This window comes from Brienomyrus brachyistius, chromosome 9 (genome assembly GCF_023856365.1).
Source record: "Brienomyrus brachyistius isolate T26 chromosome 9, BBRACH_0.4, whole genome shotgun sequence".
Lineage (NCBI taxonomy): Eukaryota > Metazoa > Chordata > Actinopteri > Osteoglossiformes > Mormyridae > Brienomyrus > Brienomyrus brachyistius.
The window spans coordinates 15,867,439-15,888,318 of NC_064541.1; the positions used below are offsets into that span (position 1 = coordinate 15,867,439).

At 41.6% G+C, this 20,880-nt stretch overlaps 2 protein-coding genes across 3 annotated transcripts; one reads left to right on the plus strand and one right to left on the minus strand.

Annotated features, from left to right (window-relative positions):
- Positions 1-846: 846 nt before the first annotated feature.
- nudt17 (nudix (nucleoside diphosphate linked moiety X)-type motif 17) lies at positions 847-5,004 on the plus strand. 2 transcript variants are annotated; one of them, XM_049024528.1, is made up of 8 exons: positions 847-1,285; positions 1,416-1,513; positions 1,630-1,813; positions 1,896-1,921; positions 2,102-2,194; positions 2,540-2,638; positions 2,822-2,958; positions 3,417-5,004. In XM_049024528.1, the coding sequence occupies exons 1-8, from the start codon at positions 1,267-1,269 to the stop codon at positions 3,577-3,579; spliced, it is 819 nt and encodes a 272-aa protein (XP_048880485.1). In that variant the 5' UTR covers positions 847-1,266; the 3' UTR covers positions 3,580-5,004. The 2 variants fall into 2 exon arrangements, with proteins under 2 accessions (XP_048880485.1, XP_048880484.1); XM_049024527.1 differs by having other exon boundaries at positions 848-1,285; positions 1,388-1,513.
- Positions 5,005-12,098: 7,094 nt separating this feature from the next.
- Positions 12,099-19,462, minus strand: LOC125748433 (mucin-3A). Its single transcript, XM_049024518.1, has 7 exons — positions 19,408-19,462; positions 18,572-18,655; positions 17,932-18,150; positions 16,715-17,499; positions 16,366-16,512; positions 13,601-13,679; positions 12,099-12,194 (listed from the first exon to the last, which is right to left on the minus strand). Exons 2-6 carry the CDS (start codon positions 18,627-18,629, stop codon positions 13,623-13,625), a joined length of 1,266 nt encoding a protein of 421 aa, XP_048880475.1. The 5' UTR covers positions 18,630-18,655; positions 19,408-19,462; the 3' UTR covers positions 12,099-12,194; positions 13,601-13,622.
- Positions 19,463-20,880: the final 1,418 nt, after the last annotated feature.

Below are 20,880 nucleotides of genomic sequence, written 5' to 3' on the forward strand. Positions count from 1 at the left end.
TTAAACCACCACTGCCCAGTACTGCCGCTGTATCAGGATGATGATGCACCAATACACACAACAAGACTGGTGAGAGAGTGGCTTGATGAACATGAAAGTGAAGCTGAGCGTCTCCCATGGCTTGCAGCACCACCAGATCTGCATATTATTGAGCCACTTTGGGGTGTTTCAGAGGAGCGAGTCAGGAAACGTTTTCCTCCACCAGCATCATCTAGTGACCTGGCCACTGTTCTGCAAGAGGAATGACTCAAAATCCCTCTGGCCACTGTGCAGGACTTACATATGTGGTTCCTAAGAAAAGCTGATGCTGTAATGACCACAAGAGGAGACCCAGCACTATGCTAATAACTATTAGCAGTCAAGTACAATAAAATACAATGTACAATAAAATACTCCAGACTTTACTCCTCTTCTGGCTCTGGGCTTAATTCTCATCAACTGGAAGAATGATTTTGCCCCAATTATTAGTCATTCTATCTGTGACTTAATGCAGTTTCTAATAATAGGAATCTGATGGATTTATAAACGAAAACTTTGTATGTTACCAAGACGCATCATCACCTGTCAATCAGGAGCATAGTTAGAGCTAGATGAATGGATAGGGGGGCTGAGTCTTTACTGGCGGGGGGGATGGCAAATTTATACATAATATAAAAAGCAATTCATGACTTAAGCCGATAAATATACATTTATTTTGGGGGGAGGGATACCAGCGTTTTCATTTTTAACGTTCTTAAGATTCACATAAAAAACAAAACAGACTAAACATAAGCGTAGTAATAGTTCCATGACGGATCCCAGTTTGATTACGCACGCAAACACGTGGCCCTGTCTGTCCAATAAAAATGTGCAGACCGATTTGCAAAAGTGAAAGTAAAAACCTGTCGGAATGGTTGTTTATTGCTTAACCAACCCAATACTGTACATTTACATACTGTTTGAACGGTTTATTATACAACAAATGCAAAAGCGCGCTGCCCATTACTTTGACAAGGCTGCCATTAGCTAGCGAATCTACTACTACGTTAGCTCGTTCTGGTGAAACGATTTTTTTTGCTAGCTTGTAATGGTCTATAGAGTATCTGAAGCTTATTAATTATATTTAGCGTGTGCAACGTAACTTGCAAAACCGTGTTATTTGTTAAGGCAGCTACATATATACGCATCGCTTGTGGCTATTTCTGCTTGACGGGGAAAGGCGACGATAGACATGGAGAAGGTGCGGAGAATCCTGGTGTACCTCTCGAAGGAAAGCTCCGTCCCTGAATGCGCTCGATTCGTCCAGGTTAGTTACGCGGGATCGTTAGCCTGACACTGGTGCCAGCTAGTTTTGTGTGGGCATGCTTCTGCATGTTTGACGTCTAATGAATTTACTGCTGCCTCCCAGAGTATAACGGGACATTTCGCTGACTCAGAGACCGACTTGGTGGAAGTGAGATGCTCCCTGGAGAATAATCGCTTCATATTGTATGGACAGGACGGTGGGAAACGAGGACCTGGAGTAATGCTGAAGGTGAAATGTTGGGGGACATAACTGAGAAAGTTTATTAATTTTCTCCTTGTAACATGTAGCTCTTGACCAAAGGGTTGATTGTGCAGATGAATATTATACTCCTCATTTCTCCCAAGAGGGCTTCCTTCTGTCCTTTCAAGCACATGTCCAAGTCGGACGCGGCAGCTCTCCCAACAGGCGTCCAGAGCCGTGGGGTGGATGTGGGAGTCGTTGTGCTGCTGCAGTCAGCCAATCAGAAGCTGCTGTTGACCCGCCGGGCTGCTGGCCTGAGCATTTTCCCCAATGTGTGGGTCCCACCAGGTATGACGCTTCTAGGTATTGACTTGCATATTGACCAAAGACTTGCAAGCTTTGGGTGAATTTGTGTTTTTGTCTCCCCCAGGTGGCCATATTGAATTTGATGAAAAGGTATAGTCTGACTATGAGATAACATCACCATCTTTATATAAGCGAGAGCTTTGCTGCTAATCTGTTCAGTTAATGTGTGTTTGCAATGAAGTGTGTTGTATTAGCCAGCTCTCATAAATATTCATCAGATGCTTATCCCTCGTCCATTGTGAGTCTGCTAGCTTGCTCTCTGTGCACCAGATGGTGGACGCGGGGCTGCGGGAGCTTCGGGAGGAGACTGGGCTGGAGATAAACCAAGAGGACGTCTCATCTCAGCTACTTGGGCTTTGGGAGGTGTGTGAATGACTGGCTGTCTTCAAGAAATGCACTGTTTGGTTACCACAGAGTTTCAGTGTGGAATTTCCTACATTACATGGCTTGAGGTTAAGGCAATTACTACAATCTCCTAAGTGCTTCAGAAAAAAAACAACCTATTATGGTAAGACTGATGCTTGCTTAACTGACAGTAGATTACCCACTTTTACTTAAGCAATTTGTATTAAGTACCTTGTTCAACAATGGAATGACGTCTTCACCAGGAGTAATATATCCAGTTTTTATTGTTACCACCCTTTCCCAGTGTAAGGACACTTAGTCATATACACTGTAAATCAGATTATATGTCATTGTGTTTTTCAGTCAGCGTACCCTCCCATGTTGTCCAGAGGATTACCACAAAGACATCATATTGTCACCTATATTCTCTTACACACCTCGCTGACACACCAGCAGCTTCAGGTATGCTGTGCATGTTTGGATATTTTGTGCCTGTATTTTTGTTGCGTTGGTATGTGTGTAATATATTTGTCCAAAGAGGCTGCCTCATAGCTTTAGCGATGGTTGGCAGTTGGGAAGCGTGTGGTGATATGCTTGGTGCTCAGGTTTAATGGGTATCTCAGTGCTTATGTTCTCCTCTCTCAGGCTTCTTTGCAGCCTGAACCTGCAGAGGTCAGTGGCTGTCTGTGGGTGGATGCTGAGATCGTCAGGGCCATCGTGTCTGCCGTGGATGGAGAAGAGGATAATGGGAAGCTGCCAGGAAATCTGCCACAAACTGTGAGGTAATTGTCAACCTCAGTATCGTAGCTTAGAATTTTTAAGGCAGTTATTTGTTTGTATATCTTATTATAGTGCTATCATCCCAGTGAGTCACTTGTTGATTCCGGCCTTCAGGACGTGTAGCTGAATGTTGCTCACTCGATTGCCAGAGTCCATATCTTTTGTTATAAAACTTCACAAGTTATGTTCAAAATATTGATAATTAGGTTTTTTCATTTCTCTGCTTTACCGAGATGGGCAGAAAATTAATCGTTTACCTTCCTGCGAGTTTCCTCTTTGCCGTATTAGCGTGTTCCCAATCCCGGCGTAAAATTCATTCTTCTTTTCGCATTCTTGTCTTCACCAGAGTTTATTTCAGCTTGTGGTCTGTGTGGGTCTTTTGTCTCTGAGTAGTATTTCTCCACCCCATTCTCCTGTGTGAGAATATCACCCCACGGGGCCGCTGTTCTCTCCATTTCAGCATGTGGGAGGTGTCTCCAGAAGGCAGGCTTTGCTCCTCTGTTCTTCCAGTATCCATCCTATGCAATCGGGCACTGGCAGTGGGTGAGGACGTGGAACGGGTCAGCACTGGGACCAAGTTTGCCCTGGAGCTGTGGCTGAAAACAATGGAGCTACACAGATGAAAGCTCATCCATGACTGATGCGTACAGGGCGACATGGAAGGAATCCTGGAGTCACACCCCCTCCCACACACACACACACACACACACACACACACACACACACACACACACACACACACACACACACTACACACCTTTCATGATGACATCAGCACTGGAACCTGCTTGCCACCTCCAGGAACTTTACTACTGGATTTGGCATCGAAGACTTCGTAGGAAAAGCTAATATACAGTCAGCCCTCCATACCTGTGTGTTCTGCATCTGTGGATTCAATCAACCATGGATTGAAATGATCCAATTCTGAAACTGCTCAATCCCAACTGCGGTCACCGGACCCTATTCCAGGATTAATGGGTGCCGGCAGGAACTAACCCAGGGCAGTCACCGAAACACTCACAAGGCCAATTTAGACTCGCCAGTCAACCTATCCTGCATGCTTTTGGACCGTGGGAGGAAACCGGAGGCCCCGGCGAACACCCACGCAAACACCACACAGAAAGGACCCAGGACCGAACCCAAAACTTTCTTGCTATGACACAGCGGCGCTAACCACTGCACCACAACACAACCAGATGGAAATTATTCAGAAAAAAAATAATAATAATACAGAAAGTTCCAATAAGGGGCGGCATGGTGGTGCAGTGGTTAGCACTGTGACCTTGTACCTCTAGGTCCAGGGTTTGGCTCCACATGCGTGGGGTTTGCTTGTTCTCCCCATGTCGTCGTGGGGTTTCCTCCAGGTACTCCGGTCCCCCACAATCCAAAAACTGAGACTAGCTGGAGTTAGCAAATTGCCAGTGTCTGTGTAGGTATTTCTTACCTAACGAAAGTTTTCTTTAATCTCCTCTTTATTAAAGTTGAAACATTGTCATTTGTTTGTTCCTCCTCCCAGATTGTTAGACCCACAAAACCCTAATGAAGTTGTTCTATTCTACTTGATATCTTTAACAGAACGGAAATAATTTACCAGAACAGAAATAGATCTCTCATGTTACACATATAAGGTATAAAATATATCTCATCTGGTTTCATTAAGTCAATTGTCCGACGTGAGTGCCTGCCGATTGTCTTGGACCATTTCCCGTGGGTCTTAAATTGTGTTTAATTCGTTTTCATGCTTTTTTCATAGGGTCACAAGCAGAGGTGGACATTTCAGGTCCAGAAAGTAAAAATCCAAACCAGGATTTAGTTCCAACCAACCAGTTGAGTACTCCGTGACTGTGACTCTTTATACTCAACTGGTTGGTTGAAACAAAATCCTGGCTTGGATTTATACTTTCTGGACCTGAAATGTCCACATCTGGACTCACAAGGGCCTCAGTAGGGACTCCTTCCTTAAATACTGTGCCTTGTTTTTAAGGTTTGTGTCCATATGCATACATTTATGGTGGCATGTATTATCATTTTCTTCCTTGTATTATACACCCTTTAATTACACACAAAATAATGCATCAGTGTCCCATCCATAGCATCCTATGCCATGTGCCCTGTATATGGGATAGAGTTTAACTATAGACCTGTACCGGATGATTGGCTAAGGAAGATACGTGCATATTTTCTTTCTGAGCTATTTCAGGTGCAGAACATACAGTAAGATAACATGGGAAATATTTCGTTGAGCACACAGAATTAAAAAGACGAAAAATATTTGGTTTTATTTGCTTCTGATTTGATAATCAAAAACGTTTATTAGGGGCATCCATTCCCAGATAAGAGCACTGCGCAGCTGTACCTTCAGGGTTGGGCTGCTTTAGTTTCCTCCCGCAGTTCAAAAACACGCATTACATTAATATTTGTCTCTACAATAGGTTTGTGTGCCCTGGGTGCCTAGACAAAGTCATGAAAAAAGATTACATATTCATATATAAAATGTATAAATAAGAATAATAACATAAAATAAAAACAATAAGCCATATACAAATGGCTTAAAATGTTAAAATGTTTATGTGCAGGCAGAAAGACGGCCGGCTCTAGCCGTAAGCAGCACAGGTAGATTCTCTAGGCCCCCAAATTGCCTACGTTGCAGAGGAAGTGAAATGATGATCGAGTTTCTTAGTGACTGGGGAAGTAAAGCTTTGCCTAGGGGGCCTGAATAGGTAGATCAGGACCTGCAGGACAGGCTCCAGAGTCACCACAACCCAGTACTGGATAAGTACTTGAAAGATGGATGGATTTCAATAAAACTGCCAGACAATTCAAGAAAGGTCCCGCAGGTGTGTTCAGCTGACTTCAATAGCATAGCCTGCATTTTTTTTTGTTCAGTCTCCATCCATCCATTGTTTGTGACTGCTTGTCCTATCCAGGGTCATGGGGGGTCCAGAGCCTATCCTGGATGGGCTGATACCCCCTGAGTCCCAGAGGTGGGACGCAATAGTGCTAACCACTGCTGTACCACCGTTCTCCCCAGTTCAATTAAAAAAAAAAGTGAATAAAATAGTTTTGAGATGCCATCCATTGTGTTTTTCCAGTCTTGGTCCAACAGGAATGGTTCACCTCTAAGCTGTAGCATTTTTCCTCATATTTAGATCAGTTCATTCTTGCACAATACTACATTTTACATTACAATCTTGGCACGTTCCACAAAAATTCAATCGAATGGCCTCTTGATGGTGTCGGTGTGATGATGCATTGGTCAATGCAAGCAGCCCGAAAAATCAAACAGAATATTCTGCCCTAGAGCTGTAATGTTTTCTCAGCCCAGTTTGGTTTCAAGGTCCTTAAAAGAGCAAAATATAGGGAGGATCATGAGATGAGATGAAAAGTAAAATTCAAATTTTCCACATATTCACTTAATGTTATGCATTTTGCCTGCTTTTATAGTATTAATGAGTTTGTTATGAAAATATACACAGTCTAACCCACAAACAGTTGGGCCTGCATAAAATTTCGATTGTGATGGCAATCAGGGGCCAGGTATAAATCTTCTTAATCTTGTTACTAAATGACTTGTATTTTTTTTTTACACATATTTCTATAATTAAGCAGTAGATGGCGCTGTGAGTCACGTATTTGTATTACAGGTGTACCGGCCGCACTGAGAAGCGCCGTGGGATCGTAGCAGCGGTTCTGCCTAATAGATTATATGTTACCCCAGCGTTGTTTGTGGCTCCTCTGGCTCCATGTAGGCTATGCGCGATTGATAGTTACGCGGGAAGAAAGTGGGAGAATTTTTTTTTATAGCAGGCGCGAAGTGCTTTTTTTCTAGAAAACAGGAAGATCACCTTTTCTAGCTGCCGTTACGTTAGAAGCTTATGAAAAACAGAACCGACCTTTGTGGTGCATAACAAGTATGCTGTACAGTAGCGCAGGTAAAATAATACCTACCAATGATTAATTCAGTTGGATTGTCAATACCAGAGACACTAATGCATATTAATCAATATCGCAACAGTAAGTATGTGGAGAAATTATATATACATATTATAACTGATACTTTATTGATCCCCGTGGGGAAATTGTCTTTATGCCTCCCTCAATTCGCTCTTCGTAGAGTAAGCTGTCTGTGAAGGGGAGCCGCCTTTTGGGGCGCCCATGGATCTGCCGGTTAAGGGCCTTGCTTAAGGACCCGCAGACATGCTGAGGTGGTGCCTGATTACAGGCACTCAGGCTTAGCCCGCTGTTCCACACGCTGCCTCTGTATTAGCATAAAACATAACAATCTACACAAATACAGTATTCTGCCCACGTATAAACATATGAACGGAATGACGGTCACAAAACAGTGGTTAATGAGTCAAATTTATTGGGCATAGTTCTTCCCAGGAATTAAATGACAGAAGTTGTAGATATGTATATGTGTGTAAAGAGTAGCCTAACTGTGGAGAAAAGCTACTTATTGGCATTCATCCAAATACTGTCTTCTGTGGGTTTTCTAAGGTGTGAAATGGCCGTATTGGACTGTAAATTAAATGAAATTCGGCTTTAACCCAGAGTTGCAATGTAGCAGCTTCTTAACGAATAAGCAGGACTCGTGATAAAATTCTCCAAAGCGTAAATAAGAGACGTACTTGCAGGAAATGAGATTTTGTGATTGTCCAAACTATTTTGTCCTTTAAGTCTATTGTTGTATCAATTGTAAAATTATCATATAAAACCATAGAAGTGTTCTAGAAGATTTTTATTTTATATTGAAATTTTAGAGCCCACATGTGTAATAGTTTTTTTATTGCAAGTTTTTAAGTTCACGTCAAAATGAAGTTTATAGTTGTGTAAATAAGGAGTGTTCAAGAGTCACTGATAACACTTAACTAAAAAAGCCTATGGTGTAAAACTTCATAACTCGTGTATATAAATCTGTCCTGCCAGTCTATTCGTCTTTGTACATGTCACTCCTGTAATACTTTATACAATTTAATTTTCTTCTTTTGGTTTTCAGAAACCTGAAGCTCAGATTTCCTTCCTTTTGAATAATACATAGAGTAACTGTAAATCCATTATCTGCGTAAAGAGCCACAGAAATGTAAAACCTTAATTCGGCATGTGCTTGTGTTTGCCCGAACTTCCTGTATCCCACATATTTTTGTGATGTTACTGAAACAAAGGGAATCCAGACTTATCGACTACTTATTTGTTTAGCATGACGTGTCCCAGTGAATACATGTGTCTGTACTGTGCCTGAATGCTGTTTGGTTACACCATTTGCAAATGAGAACTGTTTGTCTTAGCTGATACCTTCAGGTCTGGATTTGCCTTAATGAATAACAAAACTGAGCCTTAACTAATTTAACCCATTCGAGTCATTTATTCAGGTCAGGTTAGGGAGCATGTGCCGATGCAGTGAGTTGCCACACCCACCAAACAGTGAAACCCCCAGGCAGATACATGGTCCAGTCCCACTCTCCGGAAGTGGCCACCCATCTATCGCAGCCAGGTGTTACGTGGGCGTCCCCTTGGCCTGGTCCAACCGCTTGGATTCTCAGCAATGAGGATCCTGTGAGCCGGATCACCCTCAGGGAAATGTGCCACATGACCGTAGTGCCATAACTGACGCTCCCTCACAATGCAGGTAATGTGCCTCATTCGGGACTCCTCTAGCAACCACTCATTCGACACAAAGTCAAACCTACAGTACCCAAGGATTCTCCGAAGAGACACAGTACCGAAGGAGTCCAGTCTTCATCTCAGCTCATTGGATAGGGTCCATGTCTCACAGCCATACAGCCAGACAGGGAGCACCAGGATTCAAAAGACTTGGACCTTTGTCCTCTTGCAGATATCTGGAACGCCACACACCCCTTTACAGTGACCTCATGACCCCCCATGCTCTTCCTATCCGTAGGATGACCTCATAGGAAGAGTCACCAGAGACATGAATGTCCCTGCTGAGGTGGGTAAATCTCTGGACAAGGTCGACATTCTCCTGGCAGACAGACACACTACTGATGGCTGTGCCCAAGAAGTCATTAAATGCCTGGATGTTGGTCTTTATCCAGGACACCCGCAATCCCAGACACTCAGACTCCTCGCTCAGTCCTTCGAAAGCCCCGATCAGAGCCTCCATTGACTCTGCTAAGATCTCAGCATCGTTGGCAAAGTCAAGATCAGTAAATCTATCTTCACTAACAGATGCCCCACAGCCGCTGGACCCCATGACCCTGCCCAACCCCCAGTCCATACAAGCATTGAACAGAGTAGGAGCAAGAACACACCGCTGGCAAACCCCAGAATCAACTGGCAAGAATGTCAAGGTTCTCCCTCCACTCTGCACAGCACTCACAGTACCAGTGTATAGGCCGGCCATGACGTCCAGAAACTTCTGGGGGATCCCGCAAAGGCCCACAGGGCAACTTGATCAACCCGAGTCGAACGCTTTAAGAAAATTGACAAAGGTTGCAAAGATCCTTCGCCGATATTCACGCTTCTGCTCGATGAGAACCCTCAGTGCCATGATATGGTCGATGGTAGACTTCTTAGGCGTAAAACTAGACTGCTCCAGTCGCTTACAGACAAGCAAGTGATCATTGATCCTGTTAAGGCTGAACCCAGCAAGGACCTTCCTCGGCACTGAAAGCTGTGTTATCCTCCTGTAGCTGCCGCAATCCAGACGATCACCCTTCACTTTCCAGATAAGGACCACAAGTCCCATTTTCCAGTCAGTTGGGTTGATGCCTGACTCCCAATGGGAAGCAAAGATTGCCTGCAATACCAGGAGGACAGCCTTACCATCAGCCTGGAGAAGTTCACCCCGGATACCACAGATCTCTGCGGCCTTCCCTACGCCCAGCTGATTCACCACCCGTGCAATCTCAGTGAGACTGGGTGGTTCACAGCTGATCGGAGGATTAGCTTTGAGAACCGTTGACCCAGAGATGTCCAACATCCTAGCTGGAGGGTCAGATTTAAACAGCTGCTCAAAGTAGCCGGCCCAGCGGGTCACAACTGCAGTGTCATCCGTACGGATCGTTCCATCACCCGCCCTGACTGCAGACCTCCAAGGAACAGATTCAGATGTGCGTAATGCCTCGATTCCTCTGTAGGCAGGACGTGGGTCACTAGACCACAGATGGCGTGTCACCTGCTCACAGATTCGCCTAACAAACGCCTCCTTATCTGCCCCCAGAGCCTCACAGCCGTCCTTCCCAGTTCCTGGTACAGCCTGGAGTTGCCACCAAGTCGTGGGCTACGATCCAGAGTGAAACACCTCCTTCTGGGAAGACTGGCAACACCAACACAGCCCTCCGCAACCTTCAGGGTCTTATCATGGATGGTCTCCCACATCACAGTCAGCAGTCGCACCCAAGTCTGTAAGTTCTTCACACAAATTGCATGCTAACTAATCAGAAATTAAACTCATCTGAAATTAAAACATATTTCTTATGTCTGTTGGTCTGTTGAGCAGATCATTGTGAGGAGCTTCTTAGCTCATGTTTATCGGTGGTGGATTAACGCGTTGGCTGTAGCTTAGAGGCCTAGCAAACATCAGAGCCCCGCCCCATTTCTGGAAAAGTTAGTTAACTCAGAATCACCCGAGTGTCCATGCTCATGGCCCCCATATAAGTGAATCTGCCCCTGCTTTTATGTGCATTTTAAATTGAATTTAAACAACTTGAATTTCAACAGAAGAACCAACACCAAAAGCTCATAAAAAGCAAACAGGCCATAGAAAGCACTAGAAGTTCAAACAGATACAATTCTGTTACTAAGAGACTGTTTGTCATCATTCCTTATCGACCGCAGTCCAGCGGCTCAAGCCACACGAAGGCGTGGTCCGGGAATATTTGGGAAGCTGCATCCGGGATGCTCGACTGTGTGTGTTGCCACGGACAATGTTTGAATTTACACCGCTGAGATCAGTGAACGGAAGGCCTTTCGGGGCTACCTGCTGGTCGTCAAGGCAACGTTAATGACAGTTTCCCGGCGTACGTACAACGACAAACTTCCTGATCTTCTGCAGAGGGATGTATTTGCCTTATAATGCCAATTAAGTGATTTCCCTTGTTTCACAATGACGCCTTTACAGATGGCAAAGCAAGAGATGTTTTCCTTGATAAAAACTAAAAAAACGTTATGGCGAAAAGCTATGATTTCTATGAAGCTTTTCCTTATTCAACATTGTTAAATGTATATGATGCATAAGTGCAGCTGGGGTGGTGTTCAGTGGCTAGTTTCTTGTAGTTAGCGGTCAGTTAGAAGGCTCAGCTGCCCTATCAGAGGGAGTGGACAGTGGGGAAGTGATGCGAGGGTGTGATCCAGGCTGAGTCACAGGATGCATGGCTGAAATTATGATGTTATGTCTGGGGAGTGTGGCAGCTTAATCATTTCAATATCTCTCCTCAAATCACCTCACTATTTATCACAAGCTTACGAGCCAGTTAAAAGTTAAAAACAATATTGCTTTATTTTAGATTCCAAATGATGTACATGAAAAGGATCTGGCCTGTGATTAAATGCTTTGAGTAAACATCTAAAAAAAAAAATGAACAACCGTACACAAAGAACAACAATTACAGTATTTTAGGGGTAATTTACCATTTATTCTGAACATGGATAAAAACTAATTATGTTTAAAATGACTTTATGAATTTATTGAAAAATAATAAAAACGCGTAAGTGCACCATGACCTTAATAAGTGTAAAATTGCTTCAATTTACAATTCATAAATTATATTCCATGCTGAAGTATATTTACATAGGTGCTGTAAGCTTTGCCATTTACTGGACATTCGCTTCCTGACCAGGAAATATGTGGGTTCTACAGTCACTGACAATATAATAAATAATTAATATTGAACACGTGTCTTTGGCCGTCACAGCCAAGCCCCACAATATTGAAACATCACCTTTGCCCAGACATGTTGTTCTGTCACATGCTTCGGCTTTAATGGTACCAGTCAGCACTCCTTTGCGACCAGACGTATGTTACAAAACGGCACTATTGGTTGCACATGACGGATGGGAGGATTTTTCTGGTTGTGTGTTAAATGCAGTGCTGAGGGGAAAAGGAAAGAAAAACGTGAATAGGATTTGGCCTTGTGGTTGTCACTCTCTCCGAGGCAATCACAGGGTCCCGTGTGTGTGTGTGTGTGTGTGTGTGTGTGTGTGTGTGTGCGATTGCCAATGTAATCCTGCTCTCTTGCTGTGCGGCTCCAGAACTATCCATTCAGCGCCTCAACATCTGGTGGAAAGGAAAATGTATTTGTTGACCAAAATCACGGGAAGCAGATATGAAGATCAAAATGTTTGCATTGCTTTCGAGTATTTCTGGATTTATCCAACATCCGTCCTTATGTGGAATTGCATGATAAGGTCATGTAGGCTTTTCAATGATGACCAGAAGGCTTGAAGATGAGCGCATGGGGAGATCTGCTTTTGATGAGAGAGAGATCAGGACGAAGATTCCCGAGGCTCTTAAATGAAAGCTGTGTACAGTGTTTACTTCCCGGTATTATTTATTTCTCAGTGAATACCCACATATACAGTACAGTGGAAATGTCGTAGGCAGCCATAGAAAAAGATGTTTAAATAAGCTTCATGCTGGTGTAAAAGTTTGTTATCGTGTCTGTCAAAATGTATCAGCTTAACCATTTCAAAACTTCACCTACAGCCACCATATTACTTGCAGCGGCCAATCAATACGCCCATGTATGCTTTGACTCAACCACTAACACACCTTGTATGGCTAATCAGCACCCCATTGACTTTTTTAAACTATTTAAATCAATTAATTAAGTGAGCTTGTGATAAAATTTTCCGAATACATGGAACGGCTGAGGTACCCCTGAGGAGAGGTTTGGCAACTGAAGCGGTGTTCATCTAGCCAGCCAACGAGATATCTGTAACTTTTCAGAGAACGGATGACTGCTAGTTTTTATCGTGTTACTCTTAATATGCATATATTCTGATGTCAAACAGTTTTTGTTGTTCTGGGCAAATATATATTTACTACCCAGATAAATAGCTTTAAGCATTTTCTTTGACTGCTTAAGACCTTTGCACTGTGCTGTGTATTTAATACAGGGTTGCCTGTATAAAAGTAGCTCCCACACAGTATTTGTTAAGATGTCGGGTTACTATTCATGCGGCTCAGTCTGTCCTATGTTGACTTTTGAGTTATGTATGTATGCATGTTATTTAAATTACCAGGAAGCTGCCAGTAAATTCTGTTGTAAATAAAAATCCATGGTCCGTGAGTGTAGCTAGATCAGCCCCCCCCAACATCCCTTGGGAATTATATACGAACATATGAACCAACTTAAAATCCTTAATCTAAGAAGAATATGAAGGGATTACTCTGGCAAAGAGAATAATCCGATCTGATCTATGACTGGGAAGTTCAAACATGCTGAATGAGATTGATGGACTACTGAAGTCTGATCTGAATCTATATTGCTAACCCGATACCGTTTAATGCCAAGGAAATCACACCTTTAGACATGCTATCTGAGCAATTTAATAAATATTTATAATATCTGACATGTTTCTTTTGGCATTCGCTGTGTGTGCATTAATGTCACATGGCATCAGATTCCTGAACGTCACGAAGGGCTGAACCTTCACCGAAGTCACATGGATCTTACTCACCATCGCAGCCTCGTTCCCTCTTTCACTTATGCATTACATATGTTCCTGTTCGGTTTCTTCTTGGGGCCTCAGGGTTGTCCTGGCCGAGACAAAAATATTGACAGTGTGACCAACACATATGAGATAACCAGTTAGGGCAGGGTGGTGGCTGTGCAGCTACCTGATGGGATGGACTGGCATCCTGTCTGGCATCTTCTACAGGTGACCCAATACTGGATAAATCGTTAAAAAATGTGAGGATTTATGAGACCTCTGATATGGATGTGGCTCTCATTTACAAATTCTTTTTTTTTTTAAATCAACAGTTCTGATTGTCTATATCTACATCTTCTTTGCAAGTCAAGCAAAAATATTGAAATGTTTATTGTCTTTTAAGATTTGGGGTGGAGTTTGGGGGGGTGGGATAGGATAAGAAAATCTGCCGAATGGTTACACAGAAATGATGTTAATTAATTGAAAAAATAATTTTAGAATTAGGATTGCTTTTGATTGTAAATTAGAACTATCAAATATTTACTTGAATGTACTTTTCAGGTTAACCTTTCAAGGATATAACATCCTGTTTCGTGTAAACTACGAATATTATAAGGGAAAATTGTCTTCCACGATGAAATAAAATGCACATTTATGTCGCTTAAGAGTACACAGTGTTACAGAAGCAGACACAGTTTAATTAAAAAGCATCCTTTCATCGTCCTACATTCAGTATTAGTAGCTGAGGTTACAGCCTCATTTTGGAGATTATGCGGTTTTATTTACTTTATCAATGCTCTCTTTGTTAGCTTTTTGGGACACGGCCGTCCTTAACCTGCAGGCCCTCTTCCTGTCCTCCATTTTCTATCTCTGCAGACAAACGCTCAACACGAAAAGGTGCAAACTAAAAAGCGGCATTACTTTGCCTAAGTCGCACAGCTAAAGATATAATTCAGAGGAGAAATACCACTTGGAAGCATGTCAGTGTGATAATGCTGCAATTACTGGGTGTAGAATTTAGTAACCGGCATAGCACAACTGAAAAAGACAAAAAACGTAACATGTTACAGCAACATAAAAGCTTGCAGACAAAACATGTAGAAATGGACGTGTCCCGGTTTCGTTTGCTGCGTAAGGGAGAGAATCGGTGTAGACATGAACAGAGTGCAGGAATAAGGGGTAGAGCTTAGTGTCTCTGTTGAAGGCTTGTGTTTCCCACGCCTCAGGTTTCCCCGTAAAAGCCGATGCGGTACAAAGGGACATCTATGAAAAGGCAGAGAAAATGTGATTCTCAGTAACTGTAACCGGCCCAGTTCGGGCGCAGGGGCCATAACAGCCACCCCAGTCCCCTCAATAGAAAATGTGTCACCGGATTTTTGTCTCTGTGTATGGGGGGGGGGGGGGGTGGTTGCTTGGCAAGTAGCTTCACTCATTACTCAATTTTAGCCATCCCAGACTGGTCCAGGGAACCCAAGGCAATTAGGCCTAAATGCTCCTGAAGATCTAACAGTAAAATGGGTTCTGCCTCCTCAAAGGGGGCCAAAACATCCAGGTCATTATGCTTTTATATTTTCCTCTATAATAATAATAATAATAATAAAAATATATAACAAGACTGGGAACTGTCACACATCCGGAGTGACCTCGCTTCAGACTCTCATGTTCGCGCAAATAATCTTAAGGCAAATCTATATTATTCCATTCTAAACCTAAAATCAGTTATATCAGTAATGTTGGGTCAGTTTGCAAACCCTACAGACTATTTACAAGGTTTTTAAACTGTTACATGCGCGTAAATGCGTGTACATGTGTGAACGGACATGTCTCGAATTTGAAGATCTCACTTCAGCCAGTTGACCAAAGTTGGCAATGCTGATATAAGCTGCAATAATGTGCCAAAACGAGCCCTGGGGGGGTGATATTTTTGCTTTGCACAATTACATCCAGGATGAAATACACTGTTGTTGTAAGCAGTGTTGGGAATGTACTTCCCAACTTTTGAACTGTAACAGATTATAGATTACTATCACCCTGTGAAAAATGTAATACTCATGTAACTTATTAAACTTGATTACTTTTTGATTACTTTTTCTAAGAAATGTTTTAAACTGGGCGATTAAACTGAAAAATCACAAAGACTCTCCTGACCTGTTGTCTGGGAATATGCCAGAAAAAAATGCAAAGCAAAAAAATGAATGTTTTATTCTATATATACCGAAAAGAATATATTCAGATGTACCTCCTTTGTAATCACCAACATTTTGATTAATAACTGTAATTTAATTGCACATTTTTTTCCTCAGTAACTATAATGGATTACAATTACATTTATTTCGTTATTTAATTAAGTGATGCCATTACAGGTAACTAATTACTACTCATCACTTGTTCTTAGGGACTTTACCTAAATGGGTCAGTAACCATTTAGTTGTATTAATGGTTGTATTAAAGAGTAGAGTTTAAACTTTATGACAAGTGGAAAAATACATATAACTAAGTGAAATTGGAGATGCAAAGATTGTCCATGTCATTCTGTTCTACTGAGTCAATCGAGTCATTACAGAAAATTTAGACAATATGGTGAGAACGCATTCACAGCCCAGAAGCTGGCCTTAAGTATTAAATGCCAGCCAATGTCATGAAATGTCTTTACATTCAGTTGTAAATCAGCTGCCCGTCAATGCATGCTGATTCGGACATATTATTTTGCAGTCAAATACTAATCTCACTATCTTTACTTTTTAGGGAACTGAAACGACACGGCAGATTACGTCATAAGTCTCCCTGCTTACATTCGGCTTCCCATTGGGCGCCTCGTAGTGGCTGTGAGTGGCGTGCATAGGGATGTCAGTCCCGTGGTTGACGTGGCCGTATGGAATCGGATCTGCGGAAACATCCAGGTAGCCGTAGTGTTTCCATCTGTAGCAGCAGAAAACCAGCTGATGGGCAGAGAAAAAGCGACAATAATCAACAAACCTCAGGAAAGACTATAAGCCTCTATTATTGTTAACATCATTATTTCTTCTACTGTATAACCTTGTCCCTCTTACACTATCACACATATATTACTTTCTAAACTAAAGACACCCCTACCAGGTCTATACTCGTTAGAGACGGGTTTGGTTGCGAAGTGAGACTCACCAACAGAATGATGACAATGAAGAGAAGCAGAACTGCTATGCAGACCAGTACCAGAAGGGCTATGGCCCAGCCCGGGACCCCTCCACCATTCGCAGCAGATGCTGAACTTGTTGAGCTAATGCTTGTTACTCCATGGTTACTGGCGTGTGTTTCCAGAGTGCTTTCTGGCCCTCGTGTACTTGTAGGTTTACCATTTGGCCACTCAGATGAGTTTGTCGTGCCTGCCATGGTATGTTGAGTTATGTTGCTACTTGGATAACTAGTGGTTTTAGGATTAATATGGGGAGATGTATCATTTTGTGTTGATATTGTAGTAATTACTTGTTTACTTGTCATGCTTTGTCCAGGCTGTTGAGTTGTATGAGCTGACGATGGAATTGTTGATGGAACTTCTATAGGTTTAGTGGTGTTATGGGTTGGTGGATGTGTTGCATTATCAACTTCTGTTGGAGTGATACTGACTGGAGAAACAACAGTTGCTTTAGATGAATTGTTTGTAGTAAGATGTTGCGGGGAATGAGTGCTATTGTTTGTAGAATTGTCTGCAGAATGAGTCATTTCTGTGGTACTGGCAGGCATTTCTGTGGTATTGTGTGTGGAATGATTAGTTGTGGAATAGGTGGTATAACTAATAAAACTGTCTGTAGCATGACTGGTTGGGAAATTTGTGGTAGTGTCTGAAGAATTGCCTGTAGAATGACTGATTTGGGAATCAGTGGTAGTGTCTGAAGAATTGGGTGTAGAATGACTGATTTGGGAATCAGTGGTAGTGTCTGAAGAACTGCCTGTAGAATGACTGATTTTGGAATCAGTGGTAGTGTCTGAAGAATTGGGTGTAGAATGACTGATTTGGGAATCAGTGGTAGTGTCTGAAGAATTGGGTGTAGAATGACTGATTTGGGAATCAGTGGTAGTGTCTGAAGAATTGGGTGTAGAATGACTGATTTGGTAATCAGTGGTAGTGTCTGAAGAACTGCCTGTATAATGACTGATTTTGGAATCAGTGGTAGTGTCTGAAGAACTGCCTATAGAATGACTGATTTGGGAATCAGTGGTAGTGTCTGAAGAACTGCCTATAGAATGACTGATTTGGGAATCAGTGGTAGTGTCTGAAGAACTGCCTATAGAATGACTGATTTGGGAATCAGTGGTAGTGTCTGAAGAACTGCCTATAGAATGACTGATTTGGGAATCAGTGGTAGTGTCTGAAGAACTGCCTGTAGAATGACTGATTTGGGAATCAGTGGTAGTGTCTGAAGAACTGCCTATAGAATGACTGATTTGGGAATCAGTGGTAGTGTCTGAAGAACTGCCTGTAGAATGACTGATTTGGGAATCAGTGGTAGTGTCTGAAGAACTGCCTATAGAATGACTGATTTGGGAATCAGTGGTAGTGTCTGAAGAACTGCCTGTAGAATGACTGATTTGGGAACTGCCTGTAGTGAATAGAGTGAAACAAACTATACAAAATACTGCATGCAATGAAATGCAATGAAATAACATCATTAATAACAAAAGATTAAATATTCACGAGTCAATTCATGTATACATACATTTCAAACATCTGTTCTTTGGGGTGGATGGGATTTTTTTAAATAATTTAGAAAGTTTTCGTAATTAATCTTATAGGATCCGTTACAGGAAAAGAAAGATCCATTGTAAGAAATTCAAGAAAAGTAACACAAGGCATTTGTTTTCAGAAAAACTTTCTTTTTGTGATATGCGACCAGAATTTTAAGATAGGAAAATTTGGCGGTTCACAATTTGTAAAATAATACCAACAGCAACAAAAACGACGACAATAATAATAATAATAATAATAATAATAATAATAATAATAATAATAAGCATTCTTACCTAAACTGGAATATATCACGAAGCAAAGTATTGTCCTCCAAAGAAGTGGCTGCACCATTTTGAGTCATACAAAATGTTTTTATGCTTTCAGGAAAAAAAAAATCAATGGAATCAAAATCTAATTTCAAAAGAAAAAGTTTATCCAGTTAAGTAAAATAATATCTAACATCCACTGAGTGAAGTAACGGCGGTTTTCTCGTAACGCGCCAAAGTGCAGCGTGAAACCACAATAGGAATGAACGCGACTTTTTATCAGCAGCGAGCGCGGGCTGGTGCGCTGCACGCGGGCAGGTGCATAGCAGGGCGGAACCCCGCTTTCAAAATGCAATACAAAACAGTCAATCATGCAGGCCTTTTGATAGTATGTCAAAGAGTAAGCTTTCTTGGCCAGCTATTAAATATGTATATACCATTGTATTATAAGCTACCGTAATAGAAACAATAATAATAATTATTATTATTATTATTATCATGGGCGCCGTTAGGTCCAATCACTCGGGGCTATAACTCCGTGCATTTTAAGCCTAGCCCCGAGTATTTTAGTCCCAACGCCAACCTTCCTTAAAAAAATGTTAAGTTCCCGTTAAACATGACTTAGCTCCTGATCTTTTCAATACCTAGAAACGCCCTTGATAATAATCACATTATATTATTTACAAAAAACCACAGAAAACAACACACCCTTGTAATTGATAAACAAATGTATTACTATTTTTTATAACGGACTTTTAAAATGCATATTTCGGGTGCAACGGGACAATTGAAACGTGCTATATCTACAACCTGAGTTTGATCCGTGTTTTCGATTAAATCGGTAGTAGACCTACTGTAAGAACCTTGTTTAATTTGATTTTGCTCGCCTTACGCTTGACAGTTCTATGGAAAAAAAATCTCTTTCCTCTATATTTTCTTCTTATTTTCACATTGCAAGGGTACCACAGTCATTTTATATTTTCATCAAATTTAAAAGATGCCAGTGCCACCCAGCGGTGATGAGAATTAAGACATCCGTTTATGTATTTTGCGCTCTGGGATTTATGCAATATTTAGTTTTTCCTGTGATGCCTGCGATTTTCTCTGAAATTTTACGCAGTTCTCATTCATTTTTCACGAGACATTTTAGCGGACATTACTTCTTCCGTTCCTACATCAGTTGGGATTGTATTGAATTGTTCCTTTATTCAGCTGAATATATATTAATTGGATCGTTGAAGACGATCTGATGTTTATTCATTGTTCTGTGCTTAGTCCCCAAATTTTAAAACAGGTCTTAATTTACTAGTCTGCAGTTTTCATGTATATTTTTTGTACTGACATAAAGAAAAAGATTTGTGTAAATGCGGAACTTAAAACTTCCACATTGGTTTCATGTCTGAGACAGTACACAGTTTTATGCATATTTACATTATTTCAAAGGACAAACACCTGCAAGGTGAAAAGCTGAAGGACCTGTTTTACAGGTGTTTGCAGATAAACTCACTTTAGTGTTTATCTTGTATGAGGGGATTTTCAGAGTTTTTTCGTATTAGCTGGAAATTTGCTTGAATAGTTGTCATATATTCTGACTTACGTGCAAATGATAGGTTATCCGTTACCAGATCTAACACTCTCACTGGCACTGTTTGTGAGCTACAGGAGGGTGAAATTATTATTTCAGCACTGAACAAAGGAAAATGCGAAATTTTTAAACACGAGGCCCATCAAGTCCATTTGGGAAGTATTCAGCTACTAGCTTAAAGTTGTTAAAATCTTATGTAGCTCTGATTTGATGGAACCCAAGGTTTTATCTTGCGCTACACTAGCAGGAAGACTATTCCATACTTTAACTACACGCTGTGTAAAGAAGTGCTTCCTCAAATCCAGTTTAAAATTTTCTCCCGCTAATTTCCATATATGGCCACGAGTTCTAGTACTTTAACTGATATTGAAGAAACTATTTGGTTGAACAGCTTCCAAACTTGTTGGAATCTTATATAGCTGGATCATGTCCCTCCTTAGTCTCCTTTGTTCAAGGCTGAACACATTTAGCTCAGCTAACCTCTCCTCATAAGACATTCCTCTAAGACCAGGAATCATTCTTGTAGCCCTACGTTGAACCTTTTCCAAGGCAGCAATGTCCTTCTTAAGGTATGGTGACCAAACCTGCACACAGTATTCTAGGTGGGGTCTTACCAAGGAATTATATAATCTCAGCATCACCTCCCTTGACTGAAACTCCGCACACCTAGAGATGTAACCCAACATCCTATTGGCCTTTTTTTATTGCTTCTGCACACAGACAAGAGTGGGACATGGAAGCATCAACATAC